General features: G+C 41.0%; 1 protein-coding gene across 1 annotated transcript in view; it reads right to left on the reverse strand.

The window, feature by feature from the left end:
• Positions 1 to 17094, reverse strand: part of LOC126400092 (protocadherin-15-like) — a 356244-nt gene that overhangs the window by 10045 nt on the left and 329105 nt on the right. Inside the window, exons 35-37 of the mRNA XM_050060553.1 lie at positions 5608 to 5629; positions 3742 to 3780; positions 3444 to 3517 (exon numbers count right to left, since the gene is read on the reverse strand). Coding sequence (XP_049916510.1) covers positions 3444 to 3517; positions 3742 to 3780; positions 5608 to 5629 — 135 coding nt within the window. The remainder of the gene's footprint in view (positions 1 to 3443; positions 3518 to 3741; positions 3781 to 5607; positions 5630 to 17094) is intronic.

A 17094-nucleotide genomic window follows, 5' to 3' on the forward strand; every position in this document is an offset into this window, starting at 1 on the left:
GTCTGAATCAGCTTTCAGACCTAGAGTTGTCTTGCTTTGGTCTGAATCAGGGACTATTTTTGTTACAAAGTTGCATAATTGCCTAGAGTTGGTTCGTGTTCTCACGGCAGCATTTACAAGCAGACCAGATCAAATGCCTTGTGCGAGAAAGCTGCTCTTGATTGGACAAAATTTTGATGCAAGACAAATCCAGGAAGTAAACAAAACGTTGAAGAAGAGTACACTTGCAAGGTAAATGTGACACTTTCTAATGTCACAATGGAGGGACAACTACGCAGGTTGATTTTAGCGCTGGTCATCGTGGACTATATTGCTGTCATTGTTCATTTTAGTCAAACCATACAGTTTGAAAACGAGGCGCGGCTCCAACTAGAAAACAATGTTCTGATGCATTGGATGTGCTGAATATGCATATTAAGGCAGTACAGGAGGAGGTGCACATTAATAATCCTCCAGGACTGTAACATGCTCATGTTTAACCCAAACAATGTGTCATGTGACTGCAGTTGGTTCGGACCACCTCTTCAAGAACGTCTCGGTCTGGTTGTTTTGGTGCGCACCTGAGTGTGATTGCTGTGTTAACACCAGAGACAGAGCCAGGTTTAGCCATTTCCCCCTTTTCCAGTCATATGCTAAGCTAAGCTAACTGGCTGCAGTTTCGTATTTAGCGCACAGAAACACGAGTGTGGTATTGATTCTCTTATCTAACTCTCTGCAAGAAAGCAAATGAGCATATTACCCAAAATGTTGAACCATCTCTTTAATATTTTCTCCCATTAGTAATTAATGTCCTCATATATCTTGCACTGAGCCTAAAACAGGCTGGATGTGCAAACTTCTTCTTTCTGTTCTCACCTTTGTCCTGCTTCTGTCTACAGAATGAAAATGGTATCTTCATTGAGCCGATAATGCCAGATCTCACTCTCCCCATCCTATATCTTTCATGTGGGTGCCCTAACTCAGCACCTATCAGCGTCTTGACAGTCACACTGCTCATCACCCACGCCAGTAACGATTTTGGAAAAGCAAGATTTAATCCCTTGTTGCTCCATGGCGTGTACGTTTGAGTATTTTACTCTTGACTAGAGGGCAACATGAATTTGGCTTGTTTTGTTGTTTTTGTGTTGGTTTTTTTTCAGACATGCGTCAAAACATCAGACCTGTGCAACAAATGGTTCAAGTTATTTTCAGCATCTGTATAAATCCAATCAGAATCACGCCAATGGCAGATGGCTACATTCCCACATGCAGAGAAAATCCCATTTTGATCCCATCTTTTGAAGGCAGATGAAAGAAAAGGTCAAAAGGTTATGCAACATCCTTCCAAATGGCTTCCAAATGGATTAGTGTAGCTATGGAAGCAAACACTGCAACAGCTGTTGTCTGCTTCTCAGAAACAAAACTCAGGCGTGAAAACTTTGACTGCGTCCTGAGAGGCTGGTTTAGCATTTGTTAGCATAGTCTTTGAAAAAAATCCCGCACCTTTCATTTACAACTGCGACGAATAAAGTGATTAGATCTGAGTCCCACCGGGTCACAAAGTCTGATTTCCTGCTCCTGCGTACGTACAGAGTCAGACATGAGTTTGTGGATGTTGCTATAAGCCAACAGCATCTGGCCCATTGTCTGCTTCCACGGCTGGCTGCCTGATTAGCTGCTACAGTATTGCAATGCAAGGCAGAGAGAATTAGCTCTGTGTGTATGTGTGTGTGTGTGTGTGCATGTGTGAAAGAAAGACTGAGCAAGTGAGCATTGCTGAGTGAGTGTATGAGTGAGTGAGTGAGTGAGTGAATGAATGTGTCTGCCATGAGAGAATTTATGTGTGTGTGTCTGGTACTGTGTATTTATGTGAGTGTGGGTGGGTGTATAAAATCAAGTTCCCGGGAGTCTGCAGCTAAAATTATAAGAATTACACAATGCATCACAGATGGCAGGCTGGGTGCAGACTAACACACACACACACACACACACACACACACACACACACACACACACACACACTTGGGAGGTATGCAGTGAGTCCTCTGCGATCTTGTTCATGAACGCTTTGATCTAATGTATCTCTGTGTGTGTTTATTGCCTTTCTATACAGTATTTCCGGCTTTTGCAACATCCAAGAAAAGATACACACACATACAGTACATGCGTACACACACACACACACACACACACACACACACACACACACACACACACACACACACACACGCTTTGAGCAAAATCTCTGTAAGCTCTTCCTTCAGGTCTTGTGACTTCCTGTAGTTCAAAAACATATTAAGCACACATGAGTGCGGGGAGGTTGGTATGAGGCAGGTCACCGGTGTCGAGATTCCACAGTAGCCGTCATACTGTGTGACTGACGTGGTGAGTGTGATATCAAAGCGGCTGCCAGAGGGCTGACGCGAGGCCAGATAAAAGTGCACACAGTGAGCTCCAGACTCGTGCGGGAGGAAATATGTTTCATCGATGTCGAGGTTGAAGGTCAGAGATGAAACATAGTGGAGATGGTCTGCACTCACTGCCCTCAATATGTTTTCTACTGCGTGTCCCTACTGGTAAATAATGAATTTACAAAACTGCATTCACTGCACTGCAAATGAAACAAACACAATGCTGTAAAAACAAACACCACTTTTCATTTACTATTACAGTGCTGTTTAAGCAGCTGTGACTGATTACTGTTTGGAGTTAATAAGACCTGTTGAGCTATTTTTTTTTTTTTATACAAAATGATAATTGTATTGGAAATATGATTATTAGGGCTGGGTAATATGGCTGGAATCAGTGTAATGACATCAGGGACAGTATATATTGCAGTGTTTCCAAAACCATGAGATACCTTGTTAACTATTTGCCTTCAAGAACACTGTGATCACCTGCTGCTGGTTTATTGGAGGTTCCCAGAAACAGCCGAAAGAACATCAGGGATTCAGCCTTTGTCAATTACAGCACAAGGCTGAGGGGCAAACTACCTATAGATATCAGGGAAGCTAGCTCGCTAGATATTTTTTAAAAGGAAGCTAAAAACGTATCTGTTCACTTTAGCCTTAAACGAGCTGTGACTTTCCTGATACAGGTCTGAGTTTGTGAGTTTGTTGGGGCTGTTTAACGACTCAGCATTGGGTGTTCGCTGGAAGACGCTGACTGACTGTTTGCCAGGAGGAGAAAAACTTCAGAGACAGCAGCAACAGAAAGTTTGCTGCCCTGGTGGGGAGAGGGGACGGTCGAGGATCAGGCCCCGGGCACAAAAAGGATCGAATGCAGGCATTGTTTGACCGGAGAAGTTTCGATACTACTTGGCAGTGGGTTATTTCGGTCGATAACTGAAAGGTATCAAGTAGTTACACCCAGTCCTAACATACAGTATGTTAAGATTACAGACAAGCAAAATGTACATGCACTCTAAAGGTAGAAAAAGCAATATGTAGGATGTGCATACAAACCCGTGATCGTAGTTGTAATAGTCTTGTGTGTAGTAGTCCTGGCCGGGGTCGATGCCAGACTCCATTGATAACTCCTGTCAGATTAACAGACTATTGTTAGCAGCTTTCTAAACACACACATAGACAGACATACATACCTACTACTAAACCCACACAAATCTATCTCCACAACCACACACTCATATGTACATATTTAAAACACATCCCTCATGAAGAATTGCACGTACACAGACCCACACACTTAAGCAGAAACACACACGGAGAGTAAAGAAGTATCCAGAAAAGAGAGATAAAGTACCTCTGGTCTGAGCAGAGAAGGTCGGAGAAGTTGTTGCGTCTGCCATAAGGGAAAGAAAAGCGACGAATGACAAGACAAATGAAAGAAGTTAGAAGCTCTCCCCCAAAATGGAATACATCTACTTTGGAAAATCAATACCTGATGTTCTTCATCCAATATTGCTAGAATGCAGAGAATCCTGTCTGTGTTTGTTTTCATTTGGTGTTGTCAATCAAGTTGGTGGGAGCAGGTATTACTTTTTTTCTTGGAGTGGATATCAATTTGGAACTCAATTTTAGTTTAAAATTAAATATTTACAAGTTTCAAAATATAAGCCATTAAAGGGACCGCTAGCAATATACAGCTGTGTAGTGTGATTGATATTCACAAAAAGGCAGCAATACAAGCATTCCTTCTGTGTAAAATGTAGTCCATTTGCACAAAGACTGAGCATAGTGTTAGTTCAGCCAGGACATAATGTCAAGCTCAGCTCAGATCCCAGCTACATCAGCTGATCTCAAACAGCCCAATCAGCTGATGGAGCAGCTGGATGGAATGGAGTCAGCTGATAGATCACATGATTCTTTTCTATGCAACCAATTGGTGAATCTCATTTAGGGCGCCCTATTTAAACTGCTCTGGCCTGCCTACTGTTGTTGTTTCCTCTGCAAGCTGCTTTGCAACCTGCCTCCACCCCAGCTCCTCCTTTTCATGATTTGTCTGACTTATTAATGTCATGGGTTCTTCTGGAAGTCTGCACACCGGGGCGGAACTTTCATGTGGTGAAAAAAGTTTCCGCCCAGACTTTGACCCCTGCGGTATTTGCCGGCGGAACTGCACAGCTGGGCCAATGAAATTGTTTGTTTATAGTGACATCACGCAGACCCGGGAGAGTCCAAAATCCAGTCAGGCAGGACAGTATGGGAGAAAGGTTGATGAACCCCGTTTCATAGCACCCCGTCTTTTTTGATAAAAGACGGGATGATTTTATGAACAATGAATTAAAGGACAACATCTGGCAGTCCATTGTCCAGCTTGGTGGCTGCGGTGAGAGAGGTAAGTGCTAAAGAAAGACCCCCATGGGTCCACTGCGTGGACTTGGAACATAACAACGTGAAATTCCGCACTGCGTCCGTACCACGCCTGTGTGTATGGTTTATGTGCGGAAAAGCGATGCGCAAATATTCTGCAAATCTGTCCTGCATTTCCGCATCGCGGCATTGAGAATGAACCTTTAGGCTTTACATGTAGGCGCAAGGAAGGGCAGGGAGTTTTGCTCTCTCTGCCTCAGGCTTTCCTTGTTTGCATGTGGAAGGGCAGAGAGGTGCGCTCTCTTTGCCTTAGGCTTTCCATGTAGGCACACAAAAGGGTGGAAAGGTGTGCTCTCTCCAACTTAGGCTTTCCACCTAGGCGCATGGAAGAGTGGAAAGGTGCAAATGGATACTGCAAATGGAAATTAAGTTTTCTTTGACTAAAGAGTTCCTGACTGAATTAACATGTACTACATATTAAACCATAAACATTACGTAAAACTAACAAGCATGTCTGTACACTGTCTTGAGATAAAGATCATTAAAGTTTCTCTCTGAAGGTCATATTTTAAAAGGACTAGTTGACTGTCTTTATCAGTGTCTTTGTGTTTTTGCATTTTAATACACATCATCAGTGGATTGCAGACATGGGAGACAGTCAATTACACGGCTACAAAAAGTTGTAAATACAAAGCACTGATTACATGCTGTACCATCTTGATTACACCAAACAGAACTGAACAGAAAGAGCAGAACACAATAAAGGGTATGACTGAACATCAGAGGTAAATAAGAAAAAGTCAGTAACACACATGCAACTACTGTATACAGCGTGCATACAGAGAAAGACTCCTACCTCATGTTGTCCATATCCACGCCTGCAAGATCAAAGAGAGAAACATTACCAAGGAAACCTGTCATTAAACATAATCCTTCTGATGTGCTTTTAATACATGTCAGCACTTTCCTGTGCATCTTCCTTACTGCAGAGGAAATGGGATGTTTAAATCAAGAGCTAAATGGAAGTGGCCGCCGGAAATATACATATTACATTTTGCAGAATTTAACCCAGTTTCTAAGAAGAAAGCAAAAAGATGAGATGTGTATGAGCGTATGTATGGGACTGTGTGTATTTGGAGATAAATGGAGAGACAGGGAGGGTTATATAAGAGAGGAAGAGACGGAGACTAAAGGACGAAACAACACAGAGAAGCTGAAAAACTACAGTGAACCATTTCTGCACTTTCATTTACTGTTATTTTCTGTTTATTTTGTTTTATTCTGACAAATATTCAGGTTCTAGCTCCATAAATACATAATATTCACATCTAATTTACAGCCCAAATGAGCTCATCCTATTGTTGAGAAAACTGTAGATGGAGTAATAGTATGTCAATATTAGCCACGGTAATAATAAATCCATATTTCAGTTACTGTGCTATTTGCAACTAGTGTAATAGGTGGGATGTTTTATTCATAAGTACAGGTCTATTTATTATCAGGAAAGATGTTTGTCTAATGTAAAATCCGTGTATCTGTTGCCGACTCCAATCAAACTTTGGTGGCTATTTTTTATTTTTTATTTTTTGGAAAGGCAGGCATCTAATAACTGGTCTCTGATGCTTTCCCTTTTCATACACGATAATAAACTGAACAGCTCTGGATTTTTGGACTGCTGGTTGGATTAAACACTATCTGAAGACCTCACCTTGGGCTCTGCGAAATTACAAAGGGCATGTTTGACTATTATCTGACATTTTATCTGCAAAATGATTAATCGGGAGAATAACAGAGAGATGAATCCACAATGAAATTAAAGGGGAACACCACCCAAGTTGAGACTTCCAATGTATTATTTCCATGGCCTACCAAAGTTCAATCAATATCCGTGAACATGAGCTACCCTGTCAAAGCCAGAAACCACAGAAGTAAGCCTCGAACTTGTGATGTCATAGAACCTAAAGTCTGGAGCTGCTCTTTAGACAATGAATGGGAGACTGATCTTGTGACCCCACAGTTTGTTTGTTTTCTTTTTTATACCCTAAATGGCCTTTATTCTGCTGCAATGTTCTCAGTTCTGGAACAGTAAATGTATCCATATACTCAGAGCATTTCCCTGGCTGCTCTGTGTCATCTGGGTTTCTCAAGTAGTGTACTGTGATGTCAATCCAGGTGTGCCGTGGGATTTTACATTAATATTGCAATATTCATCTGTGCCTACACAAAAAGTTATAAATGAATTTTTATTGAGTGTATCAGTATGTTGTATGCAACCATTTCCTAATAAAGGCAAACTCTAGCTAAAAATTTAATTTAATTTAATTTAATATACCCTTATGGGCAATCCATTTGTCACCGTTCGGGCATGGGAATATAAGTGTGTGACTCATCAAAGGCCTGACTGACAGCCAGTGTGAGGGATGATAACATTTAAAAGGAAAAAGCCATGAGTGGGACAACGGATCGCTTTATTGTACAGAGCAAATTACAACAAAACACCAGCGAAGATGAAGACAGTATCAAGAAAGCTATCTGTCCTATTTTTTCTTATTTTTATTGTGTTATGTTGTGATAAGAGTGATAACACATGTTATAGAAGCTGTTGTGCACAGATAGGTTTTGGCTTGAGATTTTGTGCCTTGGGCAAAGAAATCAAAGAAGTCCGAAGAGTACACACAAAAAGTTTGAAAAACACTAATCAAGAACATCTTTTCCAAGTCACTGTCTGTGGAGGAGTTCCAGACTTTTTACTTTTGACATCACAAGTTTGAATTTCAGCACTCTAGCTTTTGGACTTGGGAGAGAGTTGTTCTTGTTTACTGTGTTAAACCATAAAAATCACATGTTAGAATTTTGAAAATGGGTGTAATTCCCCTTTAATCATTGGCTCTACCTGTTAGTGATAATCAAAATTGATTGATAGTCCTGATAGAATATCATTATTAAGGTTTACAACTGAGAGTTTACATTAAGTGTCCACAGAAATGTGAAAATATAATCATGATTGGAGCATCTACAAAGTTGTACTCCACATCGTTTCAGCTGTGTCAGTAATTTCTATGAGCTGCATGCTCCTACATTAGAAAAGATTCCACTAAAATAACCCAACATTACAGCAGCGGTCGGGAGCAAATTGAAATTCTTTCTAAATATTCGACCATTTCCTTTGAGAAAGGAGCCTTTGCCCAGTCCGACTGATTTATTACAACCATGAAGGCACTTGGAAAGCCTTTGCTTATGTTCTGATCAGCTCAAATCCAGCCAATAATTACTCTCAACTTACTTTGACATCAAGTGAAGACAGAAAATCAAAGATGTCCAAAGAGCATGCACTCAAGTACTTATCAGAGGGATATAATCACATCAGTTAAGTTGTCTGCAGGAGGCTGTAGCCTAAATACATGAACTTATGGCCACGTGTAGCCTGGTAACATATCTTTAATGTTGTATTTTAATGATTATATTCACATGCTACATGATACGTTGATGCTTGGCTGGTTAGACAACATGCCAGTCATACCGTCATCCCTGTAGAATGTTATAACTGGAAACACTTCCTCTGCACAAACTGGTCATTAACACAAACTTCCTGTGTATTACAGTTACATAAACGTTGCACTAAAGGTGAGATGAAGTCATTGTTTTTTAAGTCAGAAGTCTCTGCACACAGGTCTCAAGTCAAGTCCCAAGTCCTTAACTTTGACTTTCAAGTCCCAAACAAGTCAAACCGTGCATTTTGCCAAATTAAAAGCCATTTTAACAACAGAATAATAATATACTGTAAAACTTCTATTAAAAGACACCCAGTCTGGTTGCCAGGCAGTTAATTTTTTTTTATTTTTACAAAGGTTCTCTTGGATGTATAAAACTGGACTGTTGACTTCCCACTTGAGCTAATATCAGTTAGCTGTTTAGATTGTGCATTTCATATATGTTTCATCTCTTGTCAATATGGAGATGCTACACATTGTTAGCTCTGTTCATTTCATTTTACTGAAACCATGAGCACCAGAGAGGACCGTAATTCATTCAGATTTACCAGCATGACGCAAAAACAAGTGGTGACTCCCTTCCTCTGAGGCTGTCATAAAGTCAGAATATGTGTCCATTCCTCGATTACCCTGTAAGTTATTTATATTCCTTTGGTCCGTAAAGGTCCAACGATCAAAAAAATCAAGTGTTTTTATAAAACACAATCCAAGTTATGGGGAGGCATGATGATGCAGTGGTTAGCATTGTTGCCTCACAGCAAGAGCCACCAGGTTCCTGGTGTGGGTTTACTTTGGGTACTCCAGCTTCCTCCCACAGTCCAAAGACATGCAGGTTAACTGGTGACTCTAAAGTGGCCGTAGGTGTGAATGTGAGTGTGAATAGTTGTCTTTCTCTATGTGTCAGCCCTGTGACAGTCTGCCACAGCGGCATGGAAAAAAAAGTGCTGACTCCCTACCTCTAAAGCGCTCAAAAAGTCTGAATGTGTACATTCCTCCATTATTTATATCCCTCTAGAATTGAAAGGGTTTTTCATAAAAATGAATCCAAGTTGTAAGTACTGTTTTAACAGGGTAAGGTGGTGGATGCCGTAATCCTTGGGTACAATAATCTCCAAATCTTTGTATAATAAACCCATTATAACTTGTTTTGTCCGTACAAAAAAACTAAAGTTGATGTCGTCCTACATGCAACCAGTGACAAGTGGCTAGCTACCACAAGTTAGCTGGTTCTCCCAGTGCCTCTAATCTTAACTGCTATATCATGGGCAACTGGACTTGCTTGACTTTCTTGAAGACGTTTCACCTCTCATCCAAGAGGCTTCTTCAGTTCTAACAGACTGGTGCAGAGTCGCAGGCTTTTAACTCTGTGTGGGTGTGAACCCTTACAGAGTCGTTGAGGTCACATGTGAGCTCTGAGTTTCAGAGGTTAAGGTCATTTGTGAGTTGCTGATCCCCCCAGCCATCATGTGTGTCGTTAGGGTTAGATGGGTCCAGGTGCAAATGGGCAGGGATCCCAAGATTACCATGAGCTGGATGACTGAGAATCTTCACCAGCATTGCCTCTAATCTCTATGCTAAACTAAGATAATTATCTGTTGGCTCTAACATGTTGATATTTGCTGTATAGAAGAGAGTGGCATCAATCTACACTTACAGTACGTGTTTTTTCCCAATGCCAAATTATTCTTTTAAGATCCTACCCCCATTTCACCACATATCAGATTTAGTCCTCCAAGCAGCCACGTTGATGACAGAAGGCGGGAAATAAGCTTGATGCTGTTTACAGTTGTGTGAAATTAAGATTGTTTGTTCAGAGAAAACCTTCCTCAAACAAAGACCAGAGGACAAAGAGAGAAACAACAATGAAGACAGTGAGATGGAGTAAGACAGAGAAAGTTAAAAAATGAGGGATAAACAAAAGTGTGGGTGGAAAAAAAGCCACAAGGAAATAAATAACAAAGAAAAACAGCCAAAAATCTCTCTGTCCATGCGTCTTAACTATGTTGCCAGCAGGATGTATTTTCATGTGAAACCAAGGTAATGAGCTGGCAAAATGAAGATGTATCACAGAACAACAAATGGTGACTTTTAGAGGACACATCAGATTCTCCTTCCTGTTATTAGAGCGCAAACACACACAGGCGCACAGACAAATTGTGAAACCACTTGAGCATTTCATTAAATAAATTCAAATGAGAACATAATTGTGCCTCTTAAACACACACAGACACATTTCAAGGAGAAACGGTAGCCTTTCATTCAGGGTCAAAATGCAGTTTAAACGAATGATGTTGCTTCAAAGAGACAAGATTACCTGGTTAAATAAAGGTGTGGAGGGATGTATTGACTGACATACCCGTGGAGGGGTACAAAAGGTTGAATGGGTGAATGAACGGAAGGATGAATGGATTAATACATACATGAAAAGGTTGATTTTTGGGTTATCTACAACGAAATGCCTCTTCACCATCGCTGTGTGTGTAAAATGTGTGTATACTCTCCAGATTATAGCTGCCAGCAGTATGTGCCTGGCATTGTGTGTTGGGTGATCCGTTTGTGTGCGTGTGTCAGTGTGTGAAGATAAGTCTATCGCTGTGTCCTTGTTGCTCTGACAGACACATTATGAGGTCCTCTGGAGACAAAAACACACAGACAGCTATCTGATATGCGTCACACAAGCACACACACACATCTGACATGATTGACTCTCGCTCTCTGTGTCCTCTCCACGTTGTCTCTCAGTGTGTGTGTGAGAAGCAAGGAGACAGACAGTGAGAAATATTATTAGCTCCTAAAGAACACACTCAGACTTTAACACCAAATAACACTCACTTCCTCTCTCTCTTCCTACAGTTTGTCTCTCTCTGAGTTACTGTAGCTTCCTCACCATTTGCACTCTCATTTGTTACTTCCTTTTTTCCACTTTTACTCCCACCTGTTTCACTCTCTGTCTATTTCAGCCTTTCTCCCTCATCATTTGTACATGCTCTCATTGTGGTTGCATGTTATGTTGAAAATATTTCCAAAAATAACCTGCTCTCTTCACATTTTCAGAATAAAACTGTTTGTAGGAAGGTAAACATTTGTACTGTCAATGTGGTGAGACACTGTTGCAGACAAATGCTCCAGCTTCAAACAGCTTTATGTCGACAGCACTTATGAAATACAATAACTGACCCTTCGCTAAGTCCCGTCCCCTGATGCAGATCATACACTAATCATAACGTAGCATCGGGCCGGCACAGACCAGGGTCTGACAACACAGCTGTGCTCCATTGACTCTAATGCAGTCGTTACATATTTCCTTCATTTTCAGGCTGGTTTTGTGGATTTGGAGCTAAATGTTTTGCCTGGGGCACGTCGTGTATTAATGATACTCGTTACCTGGAGAGGTTGGAAAAAGATATACGTTTCTTCCCTGTTCCAAAACCAAAATCAAACCCTGAAAAGTGTAGAGTTTTCTAGCTAGCTACTGAAGATATAGCCTACTGAATGTATACACATGCTGCTTTTGCTTTATAATGATTGTAACAGTGAAAAAAAGACCGACCCTGCTGTACAGGAACCAGTGAAGGGAAGCAGTGTCATTGCGGTGTGCGCAGATGCATGTTATTTGATTCCCCCCGCAGATCCCTGCCCGTCTGGCGGTGGAGGTCCAGGTGCTGGCAGCGGCACGGGGCAAAGCCAAACACCGTTCATCTGCACACACTGTGATGACACACAGTTGGTTCAATATCAGCAAAGTTTCCCTTTATATTCATTGTCTTGTGTGGCGATCAGCAGTGATGTGGTGGTTCACTTTTACACTGTGATCTGTAGCCTATAGTTCGGCTTTAGCTTCTAACTATCTTTGTCTTTTTAACCTGTTGTTGCTGCTGAGTCAGTTTGACATCCTGGATATATCCTTCAAACACAGACTGTAGACCCCTCTGTCTGCTTCTCTCTGGAATCACTGTTTCATTTTTCCAAAAATATGATAATATTTCTTCAGGGAGTGCAGTTAGTTACAGTGTGGGCCCCATGCTTACTCCGACAGCTTGTCGGACCACCGCAAAGGGGCGGGGCTTAGCGAGGCTTAGCGAAAGCTCAATTTGGCATTTCTAAGGTAGAAATGTCTGGCCTAAACCTACACTGACCACATTTATTATTTTTACAGAGCTTCAGTCAACACACAGTTTGATATATGTCCCAGTTATAGAACAGGAGTGGTCTTATTTTGGGGGTTTTGGCCACATATCGCTATCAGTAAAATCATGGAACATAGCTACATTGTTAAATCAAAGTCCGACGGGGTAAGAAACACTGAGGGCAGACGATCAGACATGTTGTTAACAAGACTAAAGGCCTTTGCACACTGAGTCTGTTGTTTTTGTCCAAAATTGTTGCATGTCTAACAATAGATACGACCTCACCTTGTGTAAATCATGCTTGCACTTTTCATCCATCATTAAGATTTTCAGAACAGGTTTGATTTTTTTTTTTTGCGTTTCTCGCAACCGTCAGAAGCCTTTAGAGACATTTGACCATAAATCAGTGAAGAAAATGTGGTGGTGGGACACAGTCATGACAAGACACAGGAACGGGGCGCACAGAATCAGATAGCGACTTTAAGCGGGTCAGATGGTAATATTCAGGTGGATGATGAAGAAAGACAGTCAGATAGGTAGGAAAAGGCAAAGGAAGCAAAGAAGGAAATGTGTCTTTTCACTTTGTCACATATTGCAAACTTTCACAATGAATAAATCAATAAAACGTATCGGAATCAGTGTACAATGTTTCTGTGAGCAACGTTTTCGGGTGACGGATTAAAAAACGCATCCGAAAAAACTGTCTCAGTGTGCAAAGGCCTCAAGAGTCTATAGCTATGCTAGCATCTCTGTGAGGCTGTATGTAGATGCAGTGCTTTAAAATGAACTGTTATTACATGAGCATGCTAACGTGCTCACAGATGCTGTGTCTGAAATCGCTCACTACTCCTTATATCAGGCAAGTCCAAAGTCCAGCCCAGGGGCCAACTGTAGCCCACAAACCTATATCAAATGGCCCGCAGTTTGTCTTTCAAAACAAACCATAGGTGGCTGTACAATATTGATTAATCAAGTAATATCCCTTAGCATTATTTATTGTTACATTTACAACACTTCCAAATGAGGTGGTGGGATGGGAAAGGGGACCACGCCAACTTCGGTGACCAGTAGCATATGCAGCTTGTATGTGTTATCTTTTGATGTAGAGCATCTTTGGTCAAGCCAAGCTCTTAGACATTTATAACAGGCAGGTCCTTCGAACAGCTCATGCTAAATATATCGTACTGCCAGGACCATCCACTCCTGGATGAGTGCAAGCTTTTGCCCTCAGGACGTTGTTTCAGGGCACCTGTTAGGAGCACCAAAATATTTCTACTCTCCTTCATCCCGAGTGCTATTGATATGCTTAATACAAAATAGCCCCCTGGCTGCATTCCTCGCACACATGCAGTCTTGTACATGTGTAGCCTACAAGATATAAATTTCCATTTCACTGCTCTAGCTCTGTGATTTATTTTGTCGATGTGTCATTGATGTTGTCTTTGGTATTCTGTTTTTATGTTTTTATGTAAACCCCCGACTGCAAAACAACTTTCCCCCTCGGGGGACAATAAAGATAACATGGAATCTTGAATCATCCTTGTTTTCTCTTCTAAATAAGTCAAGGTAAACTGGGGGTTTCTTCAAAACCTGTACCGTCATCTGTTTGCTCTTGTTCTTGCTCTGTTTGACTTCTTTATCTGCAATGTCACCAGTGATGCACTTTGTTTACCTAATCTCAAGACTGATAGGAACACTGGCCCAAACCACAGACAAAAAAGATGCTGTAATAAATCTGAGCTATCCATTCAGGTTAAGAGAACTGCAATTCAAGTCACACACGTTCGTTGACACGTGTTGAAATCTAATTGTCTTTGCAGCATCTTATAGCTATTTGCTGCTCCAGTGACCACATTTCCCATGATAATCTTTGCTATAGCAAGGATCAAACCTGTGACATTACAGTTACACGACAGCCGCTCTGTCGCACTGTCTCATATCTGTGTTTCTCAATCCGGTTTAAATTAAACGCGGTTTAAATTAAACGCAGTCGGCTTTGCTGAGTGTTGTAAACAATACATATTCCCAAAGATGTCAAAGGACGTCTGTTCTGAAGCAAAAACACACAATGAAAACCGAGAAAGTGAATCTGTTTGTGATTCTGTTTGTGTTTAATTATGTTAAAGTGAACAATGTGCAATTAATATCATGGGCAACTGTGCAATCACTACGGGCAATATGCAATTAATAACAGCACAAAGCACTGTCTGTCTTTTGTTNGCTTTGCTGAGTGTTGTAAACAATACATATTCCCAAAGATGTCAAAGGACGTCTGTTCTGAAGCAAAAACACACAATGAAAACCGAGAAAGTGAATCTGTTTGTGATTCTGTTTGTGTTTAATTATGTTAAAGTGAACAATGTGCAATTAATATCATGGGCAATATGCAATTAATAACAGCACAAAGCACTGTCTGTCTTTTGTTGGGGAACCATCTCAGGACGTGGTCTCGCTTGCATACTGGGATGTGCCAGTGACAAGCCAAGCCTGTCCTTGTACACATACATACAACTTGTATGTAACTCAGTGTAATTGTGTGTACATAAATACATCTATGTATGCTAATTTGAGTGCAACAGTACCTGCACACACACCTGTCACATTTGCATTCAAGCACTTTTGCACTTTCAACTGGTCCCCCAATTCTTGGACTATCATGTCTGTATTACTGTTCGCTATATGTTTGTTTATTTGTTGTTATTGGGTTTTTTTTTTAAGTAAACATCAACCTGCCAAGGGACTGAGGATGGAAATTAGCCATTGGCTACAATCCTACATATTTACATTTAATATTCATCAATATGTACTGTCCCTGTTTTTAAATAAACAACTAAATAAATAGATATACTGAGTGTGTGTGTGTGTGTGTGTGTGACACGACATGCAGCACATTGAGGTTGAAAGCTAATCTTAACATAAAACATTTCCAACCCAGTCAGCTGAAACAGTAGCACCGCCTGCAAACTGTTTAATGCAGCTGTGTGTTTGTGTAAGTGCACATGTTCACACTCCTGTTTATGCCCCAGCTCCTCTGTGTGATTGTCTGTTAATGCTTTAAGTATATGGATTGAGCCTTTTATAAATTCACAGCTTAACAAGGTTTATGGCTTGATCATGATTTTGTCGTGTAAGAACAGAAAAAATTCTACTGAACAAAAGCTGTGTGAATGAGTGAGGACATTTTTGGAAAGTGAGGACATTTGGTCATCTGGTCCTCACTTTTTTACAGGCCTGGTTGAGGGTTAAGACTTGGTTTTAGGGTTCAGGTCAGAATTAGGTTAGGGTGGGGCGTTGGTAGTGTAGTGGATAGTGCCGGCGCCCCATGTATAGAGGTGATGCCTCGCTGCAGCGGTCGCAGGCTCGACTCCGGCTTGTAACCCTTTGCTGCATGTCAACCCCCACTTTCTCTCTCTCACCCCATTTCACTCTGTCCTGATTATTAAAGGCAAAAAGCCCAAAAAATAATCTTTAAAAAAAAAAAAAAAAGAATGTGATGGTTAGGGTTAGTGGTCAGGGGCTAGAGAATGCCTTATGTCAATGAGGGTCCTTAGAGAGATAGAGGTACAAGAATGTGTGTGCTTCTACCTGTACACATTACATAGTGGGGAACAACATATGTATTTTAGTAACAGAGTGAGGACATTTTTGCAAAGTGAGGACATTCTGGCCGGTCCTCACTTCCTCAAAGGCCTGTTTTAGGGTTCAGGTTAGTATAAGGTTCAGGTACAGGTTGGGGTTGGGCATTTAGCTGTGATGGTTAAGGGTAGGGTAAGGGGGAATGTGTTATGTCAATGAAGGTCCTCACAAAGACAGAAGTACAAGAATGTGTGTGTGTGTGTGTGTGTGTGTGTGTGTGTGTGTGCGTGTGCAACCACCAGCTCCATAGATTCCACTGGAGACAGTATAAATCCTCTCATAATGTCATCCCTCGATAACCACAGATATGACCAGCAGGGTTTGTTTTATTTGGCTGTACATTATGATTTGATCTGATTGCCCAGATATAATCATCAGTGTCATGCTGGTCTTGCGGGACAGATGTGATTCTGTCACCTCATGATGACAATATGCATCTGGAGACAACTTGTTTAAACGGTTTTAGATGATGGCAGTGAAATCTGCTGCTGACAGAGCGATATCCACAGGCTTTGATTCCACACTTACAAGTCAATTTTAGACATTTTTAAGATAATGTCTGCGCTTCAAAGGCTCTTTCTTCTCTCCATATCTGGTTAACCGTAAAGCAGAGGTTATATTAGAGGTAGATTTGTCATTGCTTTTTGCTGTGTAACAGCTACAGTTATTTTATCAAAGGAAAGGGGAGGGCCTGACATATCTTACAAGCAGTTACAGATGACATTCCTGGTAAGAATCTCACCAGTGGAGTTTGACTATCGCATTAAAAATGTATTTTCACGTAATTTAAATGTATATATGGAAAAAAGTATATCAAAGAGAAACTCAACAGAAATTAGAGTAACTTATGCTTTGCAGAGGTCTGTGTGTGCATGTGTGATAAGATTTTATCTGAGAAGGCAGAAATCTAAATGTAGCAAAATTCCACTGTGCCAGCTGATCTGCAATCTTATTTTCAACAGTGTTAATTACGGTAGTTATGTTAGAGGCCGTTTACATGTACACGGTGATTTTGATAAACGGAGACATCTTCCTTCGTTTGTGCCCTTCGTTTACACGCAAACGGAGATTTCTCCTCTGAAAACGAGT

The sequence above is a fragment of the Epinephelus moara genome, chromosome 13, assembly GCF_006386435.1.
Source record: "Epinephelus moara isolate mb chromosome 13, YSFRI_EMoa_1.0, whole genome shotgun sequence".
Classification (NCBI taxonomy): Eukaryota; Metazoa; Chordata; class Actinopteri; order Perciformes; family Serranidae; genus Epinephelus; species Epinephelus moara.